The sequence below is a fragment of the Candoia aspera genome, chromosome 2 (assembly GCF_035149785.1).
Source record: "Candoia aspera isolate rCanAsp1 chromosome 2, rCanAsp1.hap2, whole genome shotgun sequence".
NCBI classification, from domain to species: domain Eukaryota; kingdom Metazoa; phylum Chordata; class Lepidosauria; order Squamata; family Boidae; genus Candoia; species Candoia aspera.
In genome coordinates, this window is record NC_086154.1 from 238,599,849 (window position 1) to 238,615,441 (window position 15,593).

The window sequence follows — 15,593 nt, forward strand, 5'->3', positions numbered from 1 at the left end:
TCATATGTAGAGATCAGGTTGCATCTTTACTTGCACACATATTGTACATCTGTATTCTAGATATAACTCTCCTTCATAGTCAAGAACCTTTTTATTACATATTCACTAATTTATAGTTTTGTTCTTTACAAAGAAGATGTTAGACTCACGCTTTACAGTATTGAAAGAAACCATGATTCCAGATTTGTACAGAGAAAAAAAAAAAATGGCTGTCAATCCACACTGACAGTTTTTAATTCCAGATCAATGATATGGCACATAACTATGAAATGAAGAACTAGTCACAAAAAGAAAAAGAAGACAACACACATTAAAATGTACAAACAATAAAAGTAATTTACATTGACAAATAAGGAGTGGAATTTATTAAGCTGTGCTTTAGAGAGGACCTTTAGGACCAGGTTGCCTTGATCAAGGCACAAAACACAGAGGTAAGCACAGCTGTTTAGAAGAGGAGGTATATACAATCACTGATGAGGTGGGCATGCATGCAAATACAAAACTGCACAGCTGTTCTCTGCAACAACTTGACATAAATGAAACAAAATTCTGTGAAGTTTTTACAAGTCCACCATTGTACTTCATTATTTTAAAAAAATTGGCAAAGATTTCCAAAACATAAAAGATTCACAATCTGAGTACGTTAAAACATTTGAAACAAAAGTGCTTCCCAGCTCCCAAACCTGGTTGTGCTATCTGGTCTAGATGCATTTTCCAGACATTCAGGAGCAGTCCACACAACTGAAATGTCGGCCGGGGGAGGAAGAAGTGGAACATTTCTATAGACACTTCAAAAGTTTTAGATCTTTCAAGTAGTTGAGACTTCTTACTACTTCATTTCCAACCAGCTTCATGGTATAGCAATGAAGATTCAGGCATCTTTTAGCAGCAGAAGTTTGCCTCAAAGGGCACGTGGTCTCTTCGGATTGATTTGCTTACTGGCCTGTTCTTCTTCTTGTAGTGCTGTGCGAAAGGACTTCACTTTATCTAAAACGTAACAAAATGGGAAACCACTATCAAATGATTTCAGTGTGCTTCCTATGCCCAAGTCATGAGGCAATAGCTTCATTTAGACATAATCTTTAAACTGTAGGGTCAGGAGAACTTGAAGGCTGCTGGGACCCCTGGGGCTCAGCTCCTCCCTATTCCTCCTCCAGTGTGGCCAGGAAGAGAAAATTGGAAGCTTCTGCTTCCATTCTAAATAAACCAAAATTTTACATGTAGATCCTAAACTGTGCTTGACCATCACTAAATAACAACACACCTTCATATACATTACAGTTTGAAGTGATGTAAATCATTAACATTAAATGGAAGCAAAATCTTCTAAACTACTTATGGCCATACAAAAGATGAATGAGAACTGTGGCAACCTAAGGCTTGTTGCAGATTATAGCGAATCACTGTTCCAACTTGTCAGTTGTGTTAGGATTACTCCCCTCAGAGTATGTCATCTATACATAGGTCTGCTGTGAATGGCAGTCTACAAGCTACAGAGAAATACCCCAACTCCTCCCTTTTGGAGATACAAACCTTGAGTCCTTTTTAAAGCAAAGGGGAAACTCAGAACTGGAGGAATAGGAGGGGGAAGCTGGATACTGAGGCTGGGAAAAGTACTGGGGTTGTTTGCATCTCCCCAGCAACCTCAGAATTAACCTAGTGTAATCTCCAGGAAGCTTGAAGTCCAGGAATAAGAGGAAAACTGCTGCATCTGGAAAACTAGGCAAAAGCTTTTAGCCAGGAATGTTTGGCAACTTTAATCTTTGTTTTGCTGCACTGCACAAAAGTCTCCTATTGTTCTTTTCTCTGAACAAGTTAGAGAAGTGTATTCATGAAGTTGTACTATTTTAACAGAATCTTGAATTCTAAAGCAATAACTTTAATTCCACCCCAATGCTTTAAAGGGGGCCATTCTGTGGTCTGCTTTTGTTTATCTCTAGTGAAGACTGACCTGGGAGGAAGGGCTGAAACCTTTAATCATACACTTCTAAGCTACACAGACAGGAAATTACATTATAGAAAATATTTCCTTTTTAAAAAAAAATATTTTTATCTTTTGTCAGATTGTGAGGGCCCTCTCACATACCAGGGTTAAGGGAGGGCGCCAGGTGAAGGGCCTCTTGAAGACAGTGGCAGCAACAGGAACTGCCAAGCTGCTAACCAAAGCTGAAGGTGGAGCCAGGTTGTGAATACCTAGAGGGCTTCTGGGAGAGGTGATGTGAAACCACCACCTTTCTTTCATACAAGCTCAGCCACTCTGCTACATGCTGATGATTTCTAGGCTCAAAGTGTTGGCTTTAGCCGTAATTAGCCTGGAATTCCTATTTCAGGGCCTATCTATCTCACTACATGCCTGCCAATTACAGACTTTTTAGAGTAGCATCATTCAGGTGGCTACCGCTTGGCAGGCATTTTTATATGGCCTTGAAGAATTTCATGAGAGAGGTTGGATTACTTTCAACAGTCATATTGCTTGAAAAAAAAATACAGTGAAACAGGAACAACTATGTATTCACTGAAATTGTAATGAATTTGGCACATACGTACTGAGAAAGTGAAAAAAAAATGGTTACCATATATCATTCAGTCATACAGATCTCTATGCTATCCTCTAATTTGCAATCATAATCAAAATGGGATCTTAGGCTACAATATTATTTCAACAAAAAATCTTAAATTGTACCTTCCAGAATTTCATTTACACGTATGCTTATTGATCTTAATGAGGTTTTCCTAATTTTTTTTAATGTGCTGAGGAAGAGAGAGAAGATCAGATAGTGTCATTTAACAATTATGCCTTAAATTCTAAAACAAGCCAGTTGTTGGTCTAATAACATTCTCATATATACAAAAAGCATTCCAAAAAAAGGCATCTACCTCGAAGTTCAGTCAAAATATAAATTTTTTGTTCTAGAATTGCTTCAAGTTGTGTAGCATACGAATCTACATCATAGTCTACTTCTTCTGTCATTTCCAGGAGAGCTTTTTCATCTTCTAACCATCTAATTGATTCCTAGCAGCATCAAAGAAGAGAAAGGAATACAATAATTGGTTCAAGGAAAAGAAATGATCAGATACAAAGCTCAATTGGTTATTTGTCTCTCTTACATTATCAGATTATTTTGGAAAAGGTGGGTTAAAATTCCCAGAGAATTTTAAATCCATTTAAATGCTAATATCAAACTAATTATCTCAAAAAATGATTTTTAAACTTCTAGAATTCTTTTTTAAAAATATATTCTAAAGAGCAGCAGAAATGGCAAAAAATAATAGTATTAGCTTTGTGATATTAAGCTCAAGCAGATATAGATAAAAAGCAATAAAGGAAAAACATGATGCAATCCCATCTACTTTACTTGGCTCATGTATCTTGAATTAAAGCCAAAAAAAATTTCTGAACAGTATTTTTTTTTATCTGTAACCCCTTATAATTCTAAGCTTCCCGCTATGTCATAAAAAACTTAGTAACCGTTTGAAAAAGCCAAATCAAATATCAAAATCTACCTTGGATAAGGAAACAATTCTACTGCCAACTTTCTTTATAATTACCATATACTGAAAGCAGTTTGCTAGCTTAAAGAAATGCAAGAAGTTTCACTGTTATAGAACTGGCAAATTGAGCAAATCTCATTTTGCAAAGTTATCAACAAAATCAATTCAAGCATTTTGGAAACTGGACACAAATGTAAAAAGAAAAAGTTGTTCCTAGTTCAGATCTAGTTTTCAAATATTTCAAGTGGGACTTCAAAATACATTTTTAGCACCGTTGAGGAGATGGTCATGCCAATGAGCTTTACATCTGTATGCTCTTTCATTAGCTATTTCTGAAAGTCCCAGCACCTTCAACAGTAACTTACACTTTAGGGACTTCCGGTGGGGACATGGCGCACTGAACAGCTGTGCCTGCGGGCTCAGCAGGCAGAACTGACAACACGGCAGTTTTTTCGGGCTCAGGCATGTTTTTCCTGAAGCCCAGGAGTGTTTTTTCCAGAAAAAGGAAAACACCTGGAATCACCCCAGCTGTCCTCCGGATAGCTGCTTGCAGCCAGAAGATCACAAACAGCGTTCACGTTCGATTGGTAAGAGCTAGCCGGGAGGCTGGGACATCACCATTTTCCAAGCCACGCTGTAGCCTTAAAGGGACACTACGACTGGCCACCCCATTTCTAAATCACCCAATTTATATTTCTTTTAAGTACGCATAGCCTAACAGAGGCTTTCTACAGCAAGGAGAAGCGGGTTCTCTTGGTGCATATTGTTATTTTTGGGAACAATTTTTTTTAAAAATTCTTTTTATGTTTTGGACTTTGTTTTCCCTCCAAATATTAAGGAGGATTGAGAGTAAATAATTGTCTCCCTGTTATTATTTTTGTACTATACTTGAAGATACTAGCATTTTCCTACACACTGAATCGCCTGTTTTGAACTTTCAGTTTTCTGCTTCTACTTTCCCTGGGGAAACTGTCATCTCACTTTCGCTTATGTAAATACATTCCAGAATTTTCATATCTTCGACCTTTGCTGGTTAAGCTCCTAGGGGGCACTATAATCTACTGCATGAGACATGGAAGATTTCTTTCTCTGACTTCCAACAAGATTTTAAATTCTTTCTGATTCCTACCAAGTTTTTATACAAGGCATTCAGGACGTTGTGGAAAATATGTCTAAAATGTGTCACTTGGTTGGGGATCTTGTGGATGAAACTGAGGAATTTAACAGCAACAGAAATGTCTCTTCTAAGAGTGAGATTGGGAGTTCTGTTGAAATGCTGAATGAAGACCGGATAGTCGAGTTGAAGGAATTAAAGGGAGAGAACAAGTTGCAAGCCATAAGTGAAATTGATCTTCTGGTGGAACGCCATGGAAAAGAAGGAGTTACTATGTATAGTAGGTCTCCTGAAGAGAAGTCTGGAGTTTTTGAGGGTGGCAATTGGGCTGTTCGATTTTTTTTTTAAAAAAGCTCTGTTCACATTGTGGGGATATGTAAATGCACTGGTTTATTCTGAAGTGGGATAAGGGTTTAAGAATATTTATCTGGATTGCTTTTAGGATTTGGTTGATTTCATTTATCTTTAGTGAACTGGATTAAGATTATTAAGGTACAATAAAAATGTCTGGTTTTGGGTTTAATATGATTAAGATTATTGAAATTGTTGTATTATCAAGAACAATGGCAGACAATTTACTGTTTGTTTGTTTGATCTCTATTATAGTAGACAGGAATGTATAGAATAGTGTAGTAAAGAAATAATTAAATAAATGTTATCTGGGGGGGGGAGTTGATTAGGAAGTTTATATATTTTTTTCTTTTAATATAAGGGGAGGGAATACTATTTAGTGATTTTTATAATGGAATGATGTATCAAAATAATGTGATTTTGGTTTTATATAACGTAAGGGACTGATTATGGAAAATTTTTGTATAAGCTTGCTGTTAAAAGTCAGAAGTCACCTCTTTTTGTAACTTTGAAAAATTTTCTCTTGTGTTTCTACACTTTAGTTTTTTTTCTTTCTTTGTAGTTTTTTGTTTTTCTGTAGCGTTTATCTTTGCTTGCAACTTAATAAAATTCTTATTTAAAAAAACCAGTAACTGACACTTTAGGATGGTGAGGTTGTTTCTTTAAAACCCTGTCCCACTGGATTTCTGGGGTGCTTCTGTATTAAACACTCAGTACTTCCAGTCACCTCAGACAGTGCCCCAAACCAGACATACATCCCATCCCAGCACACCAACCACTCCCCTCTCATCAGATTGGCAGGGGCATCCACTCTACTACTCCAACTGTAAGATGATTCAGGCCACTACCATGCTCCTCACATTTGTACCAAGCTAGTTTTTCATGAGATTCTTGTTTTATATTGTGCAATGTCCCATATAACATTTACCTGGAAGACAGCTCTGTGGTCTTCTACTACTTGCTCTTCCATTTCCACCATCTGTGACACTGCTTCATGAAAAGTAAACAACTGTGGTGAAACTTCTTCCTCCTTTAAAAAACAATAAACCTCAGTATGAGTTTCAAAATCGAAGTCAAAGCAAAGCAGCATTTTGAAGAGAGAAATGACAGAGTACATTTTGAAATATACTACCCTTTTATCAACCTGGAGCTATACAATGCTAAACCTATCCTGTAATAATTTGTCAACACCAGCTGTTGTTGCTTGGTGGTACAGATTACTAGCATGTAGAATGAACATCAAGGGATGGTCATGACAATTTTGCACTTCCTTTAATATTCCCAGAGTCATTCAAATGCTAAACACCTGAATCTATTATCCTTAGGCAAGATTTGAGATGTCTACATTTCAGAAATTTTGAAGCAATGGGGGAAAAAAAAAGTTTACCAGAAAAAAATAGATGTTTAGATATAAAAAATATATATTTACCTGTTACTTTAATTAAATACCTTATGTACAGCTTGATTTGTTTATAAAAGTTTGATCTATAAGGTTAAAAAGTGATGCTTATTTAATTAATATTTGTAACTTTATTGCTTGAAGGGTTTTTAAAATACTGTTTTGAACAGACAAAGCTACAAGCAGCTGAGCTGTAAGGTATGTAGCCTTCATTTTAGTCTGTTTAGAGCACACAGAAAAGAAGTTGGAAACAGAGTAAATAATCACCTTTGTACTAAAACCAAGAAATCTAAGAATTCTTTACTGATACAAAAACAGACATTTTCTGAAAAAAATATGGAAGACTAAGAATATACAGTATGCTCTGCAATATGAAAAAATGTCTAATCAACTTCATTTCCTGAATCTAAAACTACTACTACTGTCAACTGTTTCTATTTCCTTTGATCCCTTATTTAATCATTTGATCATTTTCATGGGCTTGTGAAAATAGGATCTGCTTGCACTGAAGCAATTTTTTCTATTCTTTCACATGGTAGGCTTAGTTCTTGAATTGATCTGTTTCCACACAAAAACTGATTTATTTCACATCTCAATTATCATTTTTTTAAAAATGAGAAATATTTCATAATCCATTTTTTCCCCAATTTTTGGAGGAAAAAAGTCATCAGAGAAAAAAAAGATGGTAAGGAGTTTTATTTTCTTTCCCTTTTTTTTCTGGGCCTCTGCATTCCACCACAAGGAGTCCAGTACAATTTTTGATAGACTTAAATTGTAAAAAAAGAATCCATTGTGAAGAAACATTTAGTAGAAGAACATTCTGAAAAAACAATGATGGAACAGTGAAGTTGTCATGTGAGAAGAGACTGTGTTGCCCTTGGAGGCTCTCACTCACTCCCTGGTTAGCAAGGTGTGAAGTTGGGGGGCGGGGGGTTCCTTCTTTCATATCACCAGCATTACGCAGGTTCCAGCTGATAATTATCTTGCGCTGCTTCTTTCCTTGATTGACTCTAGGGCAGTGTTTCTCGACCTTGGCCACTTCAAGCTGTGTGGACTTCAACTCCCAGAATTCTTGAATTGAAGTGGCCAAGGTTGAGGAACACTGATTTAGATAATGAATCTGGCACTACCAATGCATTTCTCTAGAAAAGAGGACTCAAAACTCAAGGAAGATTTCCTACCAAGTTTATTTGCTCATACCTTCCTATCTGAAGTATAGGTAACTCTTTTATGTTGGCTCCATCAATCCCTTTCACGTCAGCTAAACTGATCTGGTGAACAAGAATAATCATAGCGGCAAACAGTAAAATGCTCCGGTGTTCTTTTGTTTACTGACCCAAATGATCATTTATACAAATCTATGAAAAAAATCTAATCTAAGAACAGAGGGTTTTTTATCCCAAATGGTCTAATCAAAGACACTTTAGATATACTTTATGTGTACACGCCCTCAAAGAAACTCAAAATGGAATATTGAAAGGCATTGTTTTTGCTAGCCCACATGAATTCAGGAAAATCTAAGCTTACTTAGGAAGAATGTATGCAAAACAAGATAATTTAATGTAGAAACAATTTTATCACAACAAATTAGCTATAATTTGCATATCCAGAGCTATGATACCTGAGATACTCACATTTTGTTCACAAAGTAGTTTAAGATCATCTCTCTGAGGTGAGCTCCCAACACCCCACTGCGCATCCAAGTCATCAATCTGATTTGGAGTGTGATGCATGATGGGACGGATGTCACCAGCAGCACTGGGATCAACCGTTAGTTCCTTGACTCTACATTTGTAAGACAGGTGTTCATTTTACAATTAGTATAATCTCAACTTAAGCAGGGGGAAAAAAATCACTTCATCAATTTACAGGCAATTTACATAAATGGTGGCGATGTCAACTTCATGAACATGTATGTCCTTAGTATCAGGAGTCCATCACAATATATTAATTACAAAATTAGAAAATTGCAGTTGAGCACATTGAATTATACCGTTTCATACATCTCTCCCATATACCTGCAAACACACAATACACACACATAGAATGAACCAGTATTGTACATCTATTATTCAGATGAGGAACTCCTAGTACGAAAAAGGTGACATCACCACTTCTTACACATCAAGATAAACAAAAAACTTTGGCATGAAATGTTTGGAACAGGTGAATACTAATTCAGAAGATGATTTGCAGGCCATGCGGTTTTACCATCTGTCAAACTGAATGAAAACCAAAAAAAAAAAAAAAAGTGATGGTTCAAGGGAGAAAGTAAGTGAAAGTATGCCTGTAAAATTACACATCAGAATAGAAAAAAAAAACACAAAAAATTAGCATTGCATGTAAAGAATGAAGTAGACCTGGTGATTGAAGGAGAAAAGTCGTCATACTCATAGGAAGGAGAGAGATCAGAGCGACTGCCACTACCCTGTGAGAAGGGAATGTCCGAAGGACTAATTCCAAATTCCTTTACTCTGCAGCAGCAAGATACAGCAGCAAATTAAAAGAAAGGGTTCTTGTAAAAACAGGGAAAATCATGTTTGCAACTGTACAAAATGCTTCACAATCCATCTAGACTAAACCCTCTGGCAAACCTCTGGGAGAAAAATAATTTTAAGTAGGGAATTGAAGTCAATAGGTGGAGACTTGAACAACTTAAAAGTCAATGGCTGGGACTGAAGAAAGATTCTCCCTGTTTCAGTTTCCCCACCAAAGGCCCATCAAGTACTTCAGAACGTAAGATTCTTTTGAATAACCAAAAACAGAAACAAAGATAGCAGATTTAGTGGCCTATATTGCTGATTTAAGTAACACATTAAGTAACGTTAATGACCCACATTCCGAAGTATGGGTTCAATGCAATTCATACTAGATGTCCACCAGTATTTTGAAATTGTACATGCTTGGAAAGTGCTTCACTGAAAACTAGAATTTATATATTAAACATAAGTTAAGTCTCTTTCAAGGCAAGCTCCAGTCCTGGTGACTTCAGATACAGGAAGTCCTTGCTTAAAGATCATTTGTTTAGCAACAGTTCAGACTTATGACAGCGCTAAACCAACTTATGACCCAGTTCTCACTCTTGTGACCATCGCGGCATCCCCATGGTCACGTGATCGCGATTCGGGCACTTGGCAAACGGTTCGCATTTATGACCATTGCAGCATCCCATGGTCATGTGATAGCCATTTTTGACTTTCCCAGCAGGTTCCTGGCAATTAAAGTCAATGCAGAACTGTGCAGTTTGCTTAACAACCACGTGGTTTGCTTAATGACCATGTGATTTGCTTAACAACCATTGCAAAAATGGTCCTAAAATCGGGTTGGATTCACTTAACAACCATGTTGCTTAGCAACCAAAATTCTGGTCACCATTGTGGTCATTAAGCGAGGACTACCTGTATGTCCATGTACTTTTCTTGGTGGTAGTTCAGAAGTAGTTTGATACCACCTTCTTCCTGAACCTGCCTAACCTGTCCCATAGGCCTGATATTCCATCAGTCCCCTTCCAAGTACTAACTAGGCACACTGCTTAATTTCTGAGCCCTGAGCAGGTGTCATCTGCTGAGGCATATATTCATATTATAGTCTATTTACTACTAAGGCATTTTGATGCATATACAGAATCTAAGAACATTAATAATAGACACTCCAACCCCAATCCAAAGAGGCCAATAGTCCAGTATACACTGAGCATCTAAGGAACGTATCCAAAGTGATTCAGTTTTAAACTCCTCTTTTGGAAAAGTTGTTAAATTAAAACAAACTTTTTTTTCATGGTTTATTTGTACTTCAATTTTTTTAACCTCCATGTTAAATTTGGATTTTCTAGTGACATACTGTATAGACATATGTCTAACAACGTAAGTTGCAAGCAAAGCTGCAAAGCACCAGAATTAAGGTTTATATAAATATGTGAAACAAATACTCATCTTACCTATTTGCATATCTTAGTGTATTTAGAGTGTTTTCACAAGATGCCATCCCTGGAGAAATAGTAGCAATCTGAGAGGAAAAAAAAATACCAGAAGTTATTTTCTTCAACGATAACAAATGTTATATATTTCCACTGATCTGGATTAATATTTTAAAAAATATTTGGTTTTTAATATTTTAACTGCAAAAGAACATCTATTAGCGTTTCAAGTGTTACGGGTAAGAATATTTTCAAGCAAATCAGTTCACTATCTTCTTGTTCTATTCATGAACACACATTGTGATGTACATTTTTCTCCCTCGGATTCACATCTTAACATACCATGTTCCTAAATATTACCTTGTACCGTGTCTTATTATGATTGTGGAATGAGCCCTGAAATGTGTGAATGAGCACTGAAAATGGACATTTGTATTTTGTTCAGGTTAACAAAAAGAAAACACTTTTTAACAATGTAAATGTAATTAAAAGCTTAAGTTTAAAGTTTTAAATTTTATTTTAGAAAACAATTAAAAGTAGTGTTGTTCCAATATACTTTCTTATCTGGCTGATTATGACTAGCCATCACAGATACTAGTGTTTTTTTTTCTTTTTGGCTATTTTGATTTTAATTTGTTTTTAATTTTATCTGGTTGTTAGCTGCCTGGTGTCCCTTGGGATTGGGGCAGACTACAAGTACTGGGAAGAAAGTGTACATATGAAACAGCCAGTGTGGTATGGTGGTTAAGGTCCTGGTCTAGGACCAGCGATGCCCAGGCTGTAGTCCTCCTTCAGTCATGGGAGCTCACTGGGTGATTTGGGGCCAATTATTCCCTCTTTCTCAGCCCAACCTACTTCACAGGGTTGGTATAGTAGGGGAAAATAAGAGAAGAAAGCACTATTTATGCTGCTTTGTGCTCCTGTACAAAAGGCAGGATATAAAATAAACAATAAAAAGATGTGTTTATCGATATGCATTATTTTAAAATAAATCTGCTGTAACATAAGAAGCAGCCACCTTTACACAAACATCACTGCCTTATTCAAAAGCAGGTATGTAATTTCTGACTGGCTGGAGTATTATCACCAGTAACCAGGGCAAAAATTTGCACAACAAATTATTAAGATCGGATATCTCCATTGCATTTTATTCACAAATAAATTACATTGCCTTATAAAGTTACTCTAGTAACATTTTTCTAAATCACACAATAACAATGCTTAAGTTTAAGGAGCAGAAATCCTTCCTATTCAGGGAACTTACTGAGTTCCAATAAGTATAGTAAATTATTTGTATATAACCCCCAAGAGCTATCTTTCATGCAGTGAAAACACACTGCAGTATGTTTCACTTACCATACAGGTACGAGAGTTTTCTCCAATGAATGAATCTCTTAAGACCTGAGTAAGTTTACTTGCTCTAAATGGAGTGTGAGGTTTATTTCGGCCTAAGGCTCTGATGCACTCCTGTAAGAATAAATATGTTTATGTTTTCCCCTCAGAACCTATGCAAGCATATTTTAAAACAACTGCAAACTTGAACAACAAATAATGGATGACAAGCTGCACTCCCCATACTCTTCTTAAAATATTACAGTCAGCTTCCAATTAGGAAAATATGGATTATGCACTAAAGATACCACAGAATTGTGATTGTGTACTATTCACATTCAAACGTTATGACTGAAATTCCATTTGATTTTGGTGCAAACATGGGGATATGAGCACATACTTTTAATTGCTACTGTGCCTTGTGACCTATAGAGCATCCCACCCTGCAGCACTAAAATCATTTGAACCCGAAATTAAGAAGACTTAACATATCATTTGCTATTGCAACCACTGTTAACAGCTCTGTAAAGAGCACCTTTTTAAAGAAAGCTGAAACTTCCTCAACACTAATCATTTTCAGTATAAAATGTTAACCAAATGAAATTAGAAGAAAATCTCCATACACATACATACAAACACACACACGCAAACCTTATCTCATCCACCAAGCCTTTCTAACCAGCTAAAAGCATCAATTTTCTAGATTCTCAAGAATGACAGCTACCTCATATAAAATGTTCATGAATGAAATACAAACTAAGTCTAACAGCCAACCCTCATCCAGCTTCAATGACAGTAGAAAAGAAGATGGGCTTGCTCATCCTTGGATCTAACCAATTATAATACTTATTTTAAAAAAGAGCTGGCTTTTCATCATGAAATAAATAAAAATAGTTTATAATAAATTAAAGGTACTTAAAACAATAGTTAATTTTTTAAAAATATTCAGTGTATACAAACATATTATTCCTAATAGCTAGTATCAGCATCTCAAAATACTGTTGCTCAATGCTTAATCAAGAACTAATCAACTATATTGTATGAATGAGCTAGCAAAGGTAAAGATACTCGCAAGGGTGAGACTTCAGAAAGTGATTTTATGACATTGTTAAACATGCTATCTAGCTCAGTTCATATAGAAATTTCAGCAGTTCTTTTAGTCTATCAAATATATTCAGCTAATTCAAAACTTCCTTTCCAAGGAGCTTTTGAGTGTAATCTACCGCTCAAAACAGATTTGAATAATTGCTGACTTTTGTATTTCCGAAGGGTGAATAGCCTTAGCTTCTGTGTTCAGTATAATTTACTGAAACAGATTATCTTTTTCATTAGACACCTAATTTAGTCTCAAGTATCTTGTTTTATTATTTTTATTACATTTTGATATAAATTTTTTCTATCTGCCTTCTTGGATTTTTTTCTACTAGATCAGCATTATCTAAACAGAGTTAATTCTTTAATGAAGAAGGATACCTCACTTTATTTCATTTGTGTAACATTTATCATTCAATATTATATTTAAAACCTGACACTGTACTTGTGAACATCCCACAGACAATCACCACAACAAGCCCATATGACCAAAACTCAATACAAAATTTAATTTCATTCACATACACAGTAGATATTAAAATCCTTCTGTTGATTAATTCCAATTACACTCATTTCAAAGCACACTGGCATATCCTCTAGAAAAACAGTCCAGAATTAATGCCAGAATTGTAAGAGGTTAGTAATCGTCAGTTTGGGCAACTCTGGTCGTACACACTGGATACAATTAAGCAGTCCTAGAAGAAGATATTTCTATGGAGTCCTTCGTGCTCTCTGAGCTTGATTGTTTTCTTGCAGATGTTTCTTTACTTGACTAGGTAACATCATCAGTGCAAGTGAGTGTGGGGTTTGCTCCCTGTTTATATACAGTAGCTTGCCCTGCCAGTGGTGGTGGGGGTGTGGTTTTCTTCTGGCAATGACACTGGCAAGGCAAGCTACTGTATACAAACAGGCAGCAAACCCCACACTCACTAGCACTGATGATGTTACCTAGTTGGGTAATGTGACGTCTGCAGACAAGCAAGCTCAGAGAGCACCAAGGACTCCATAGTCCAACCCTGTGCTACATATATATTCTCTTCTATTGGAAATATTTCTTTTGAAATGGATGAAAATATGTTGGCCTCAGTCAGTTCGTTCACTGGCTAAATATATCAATGTCTGAAGAATCTATATATGCAGCTTTTACACAATTAACACAATTGCAGAAATTTAAATATTTTAATAATAGGAAAAACTGTCTCAGGCCATTTCAAATAAGTTGTAGTTAATATCTAAAAGGGATTTCAGTGCCTGAAGAACATATTGGGGAATTTTTAATTAACTGAACTGAATATTTTATTTTTTAATCATGTACAGAGACTGTTGAAAAATGAAGGCTAAAGACTAAGCAGAATGTTCTATTTATTTCTAGCAATAGTAATTTGGAACATCTGTAGCTGCTTATTTTTAATCTCCTATGTAATTACGAACATTTAGAAAGTGACAAAGCACAGCAACAACGCATCAGTTTAGTGGTTTTATGTCTGTATACAAACTGAAAAGCCATGTACATGCAAACGCAATATGACTACTGTGGATATTTATAAGGGGTTTACAGCAAGTTATCCAAACAGCACAAGTTCATGTTTGCAAACTAACTATAGCCTTTTACCTGAGGGAAATGTGTGATATAAACATTTTGTAGCTAGACTGATACTGATTTGAATACAATCTACTACTTCCTTTAAGGCCCAAAGCAATATAATCATCTTGTTATGCTTCCAACATATTGCAGATTGCTCATAACCACTGTTTTCGTAGTAAATCATTCATTGATTGTGTTTTGTTACCACAAATCAATGTAGACTTTGTTGTTCATTGGGGGTTAATAAGGTAAAAATAGGCATCTATATTGTAAACGTAACAAACACAACGCTGCAAAATAAGGGGAAAGCTCCTCCCAACCCACCTTTGGATGCTTTTATTTATCTCTATTACAGATAGCCCTCCTCTTCTTCTCTCTATATACATAGATACAATTCAATAAAGTTATGTACAGAAAAATACTATTTACTTCAAAACCTGGCTCAACAAGGGGGTCCCTCAGGTTTGGAACTTTGGAACAATCCTGCCCATTGCCTCAGTTCAGATGTACAGAACTTCTTTGCCTCATTTTGTGTAGTCTTGAATAATTTTTTCCCACTGATAAGAATAGGTACATCAAAAAATATGCCCTAAGCTTTCTTACTTTTTGGTAGGATAATATTACATCGGGCACAGCAACTGCTTTTAAGGTAATGAAGCCTGGTAAACAGAAGACATACTGGAAGTAGGGTAGGGAAATAGAAAACAGCATTTGAAGCTTTTAAACCCATCTTTATTTTATTTTCTTCTCAATTCAGGCCAAAACAGCCTCAACAAATAAAAAGCAGTATTTGAAGCTTTTCTAAAATTAAATTATAGACAGCATAAACCTGTCAAAGAAAGATAGAAGGATGAATAACAACAACAACAACAACAACAACCTGTTGGTATTCTGTATGTGCCTGCATTGATCCACAAACATACACTACACAGTATTTATCCAGCTATACTGCAAACCCTGTCTTTCAGGCACAGAGGTAGAAGATCTTCATTTCAGATCAAAGACATCTGAACTTACTACTGTGCTTTAATTTTAAATGCAAAAAGTTGTTTCTTGTTTCTTAAAGAGGTAGACAGAGACGGCAAGACCAGCTCTCCATCTTCCCACCCCCACCCCGCACCCCTTGCTAGTACCACAGGCAAGTCCAACCCCTCTTCACTGGTTGGCAAAATCAGAAGCAGGGAAGAAGGGGGTATTTCTGTAGGAGTACGAAGGGCAGCCAACTGTTGCAGGACAAGCAGACTGAGGCAGGAATCCTGCAGCACAGCTCGTTTTAGAGTTTGAAGACTCGGTGAAACTCAACATACCTGAT

General features: G+C 36.1%; 1 protein-coding gene across 4 annotated transcripts in view; it reads right to left on the reverse strand.

Moving 5' to 3' along the window:
* Positions 1-210: 210 nt before the first annotated feature.
* KIF2A (kinesin family member 2A) overlaps positions 211-15,593 on the reverse strand; it is a 73,219-nt gene continuing 57,836 nt past the window's right edge. For 2 of the 4 annotated variants that reach the window (XM_063295614.1, XM_063295613.1), the window contains exons 15-21: positions 11,629-11,739; positions 10,294-10,361; positions 8,717-8,830; positions 7,991-8,141; positions 5,886-5,987; positions 2,878-3,013; positions 211-987 (exon numbers count right to left, since the gene is read on the reverse strand). In XM_063295614.1, coding sequence (XP_063151684.1) covers positions 902-987; positions 2,878-3,013; positions 5,886-5,987; positions 7,991-8,141; positions 8,717-8,830; positions 10,294-10,361; positions 11,629-11,739 — 768 coding nt within the window. In that variant the 3' untranslated portion in view covers positions 211-901. The remainder of the gene's footprint in view (positions 988-2,877; positions 3,014-5,885; positions 5,988-7,990; positions 8,142-8,716; positions 8,831-10,293; positions 10,362-11,628; positions 11,740-15,593) is intronic. The other 2 variants (XM_063295615.1, XM_063295616.1) reach the window with 1 other exon arrangement.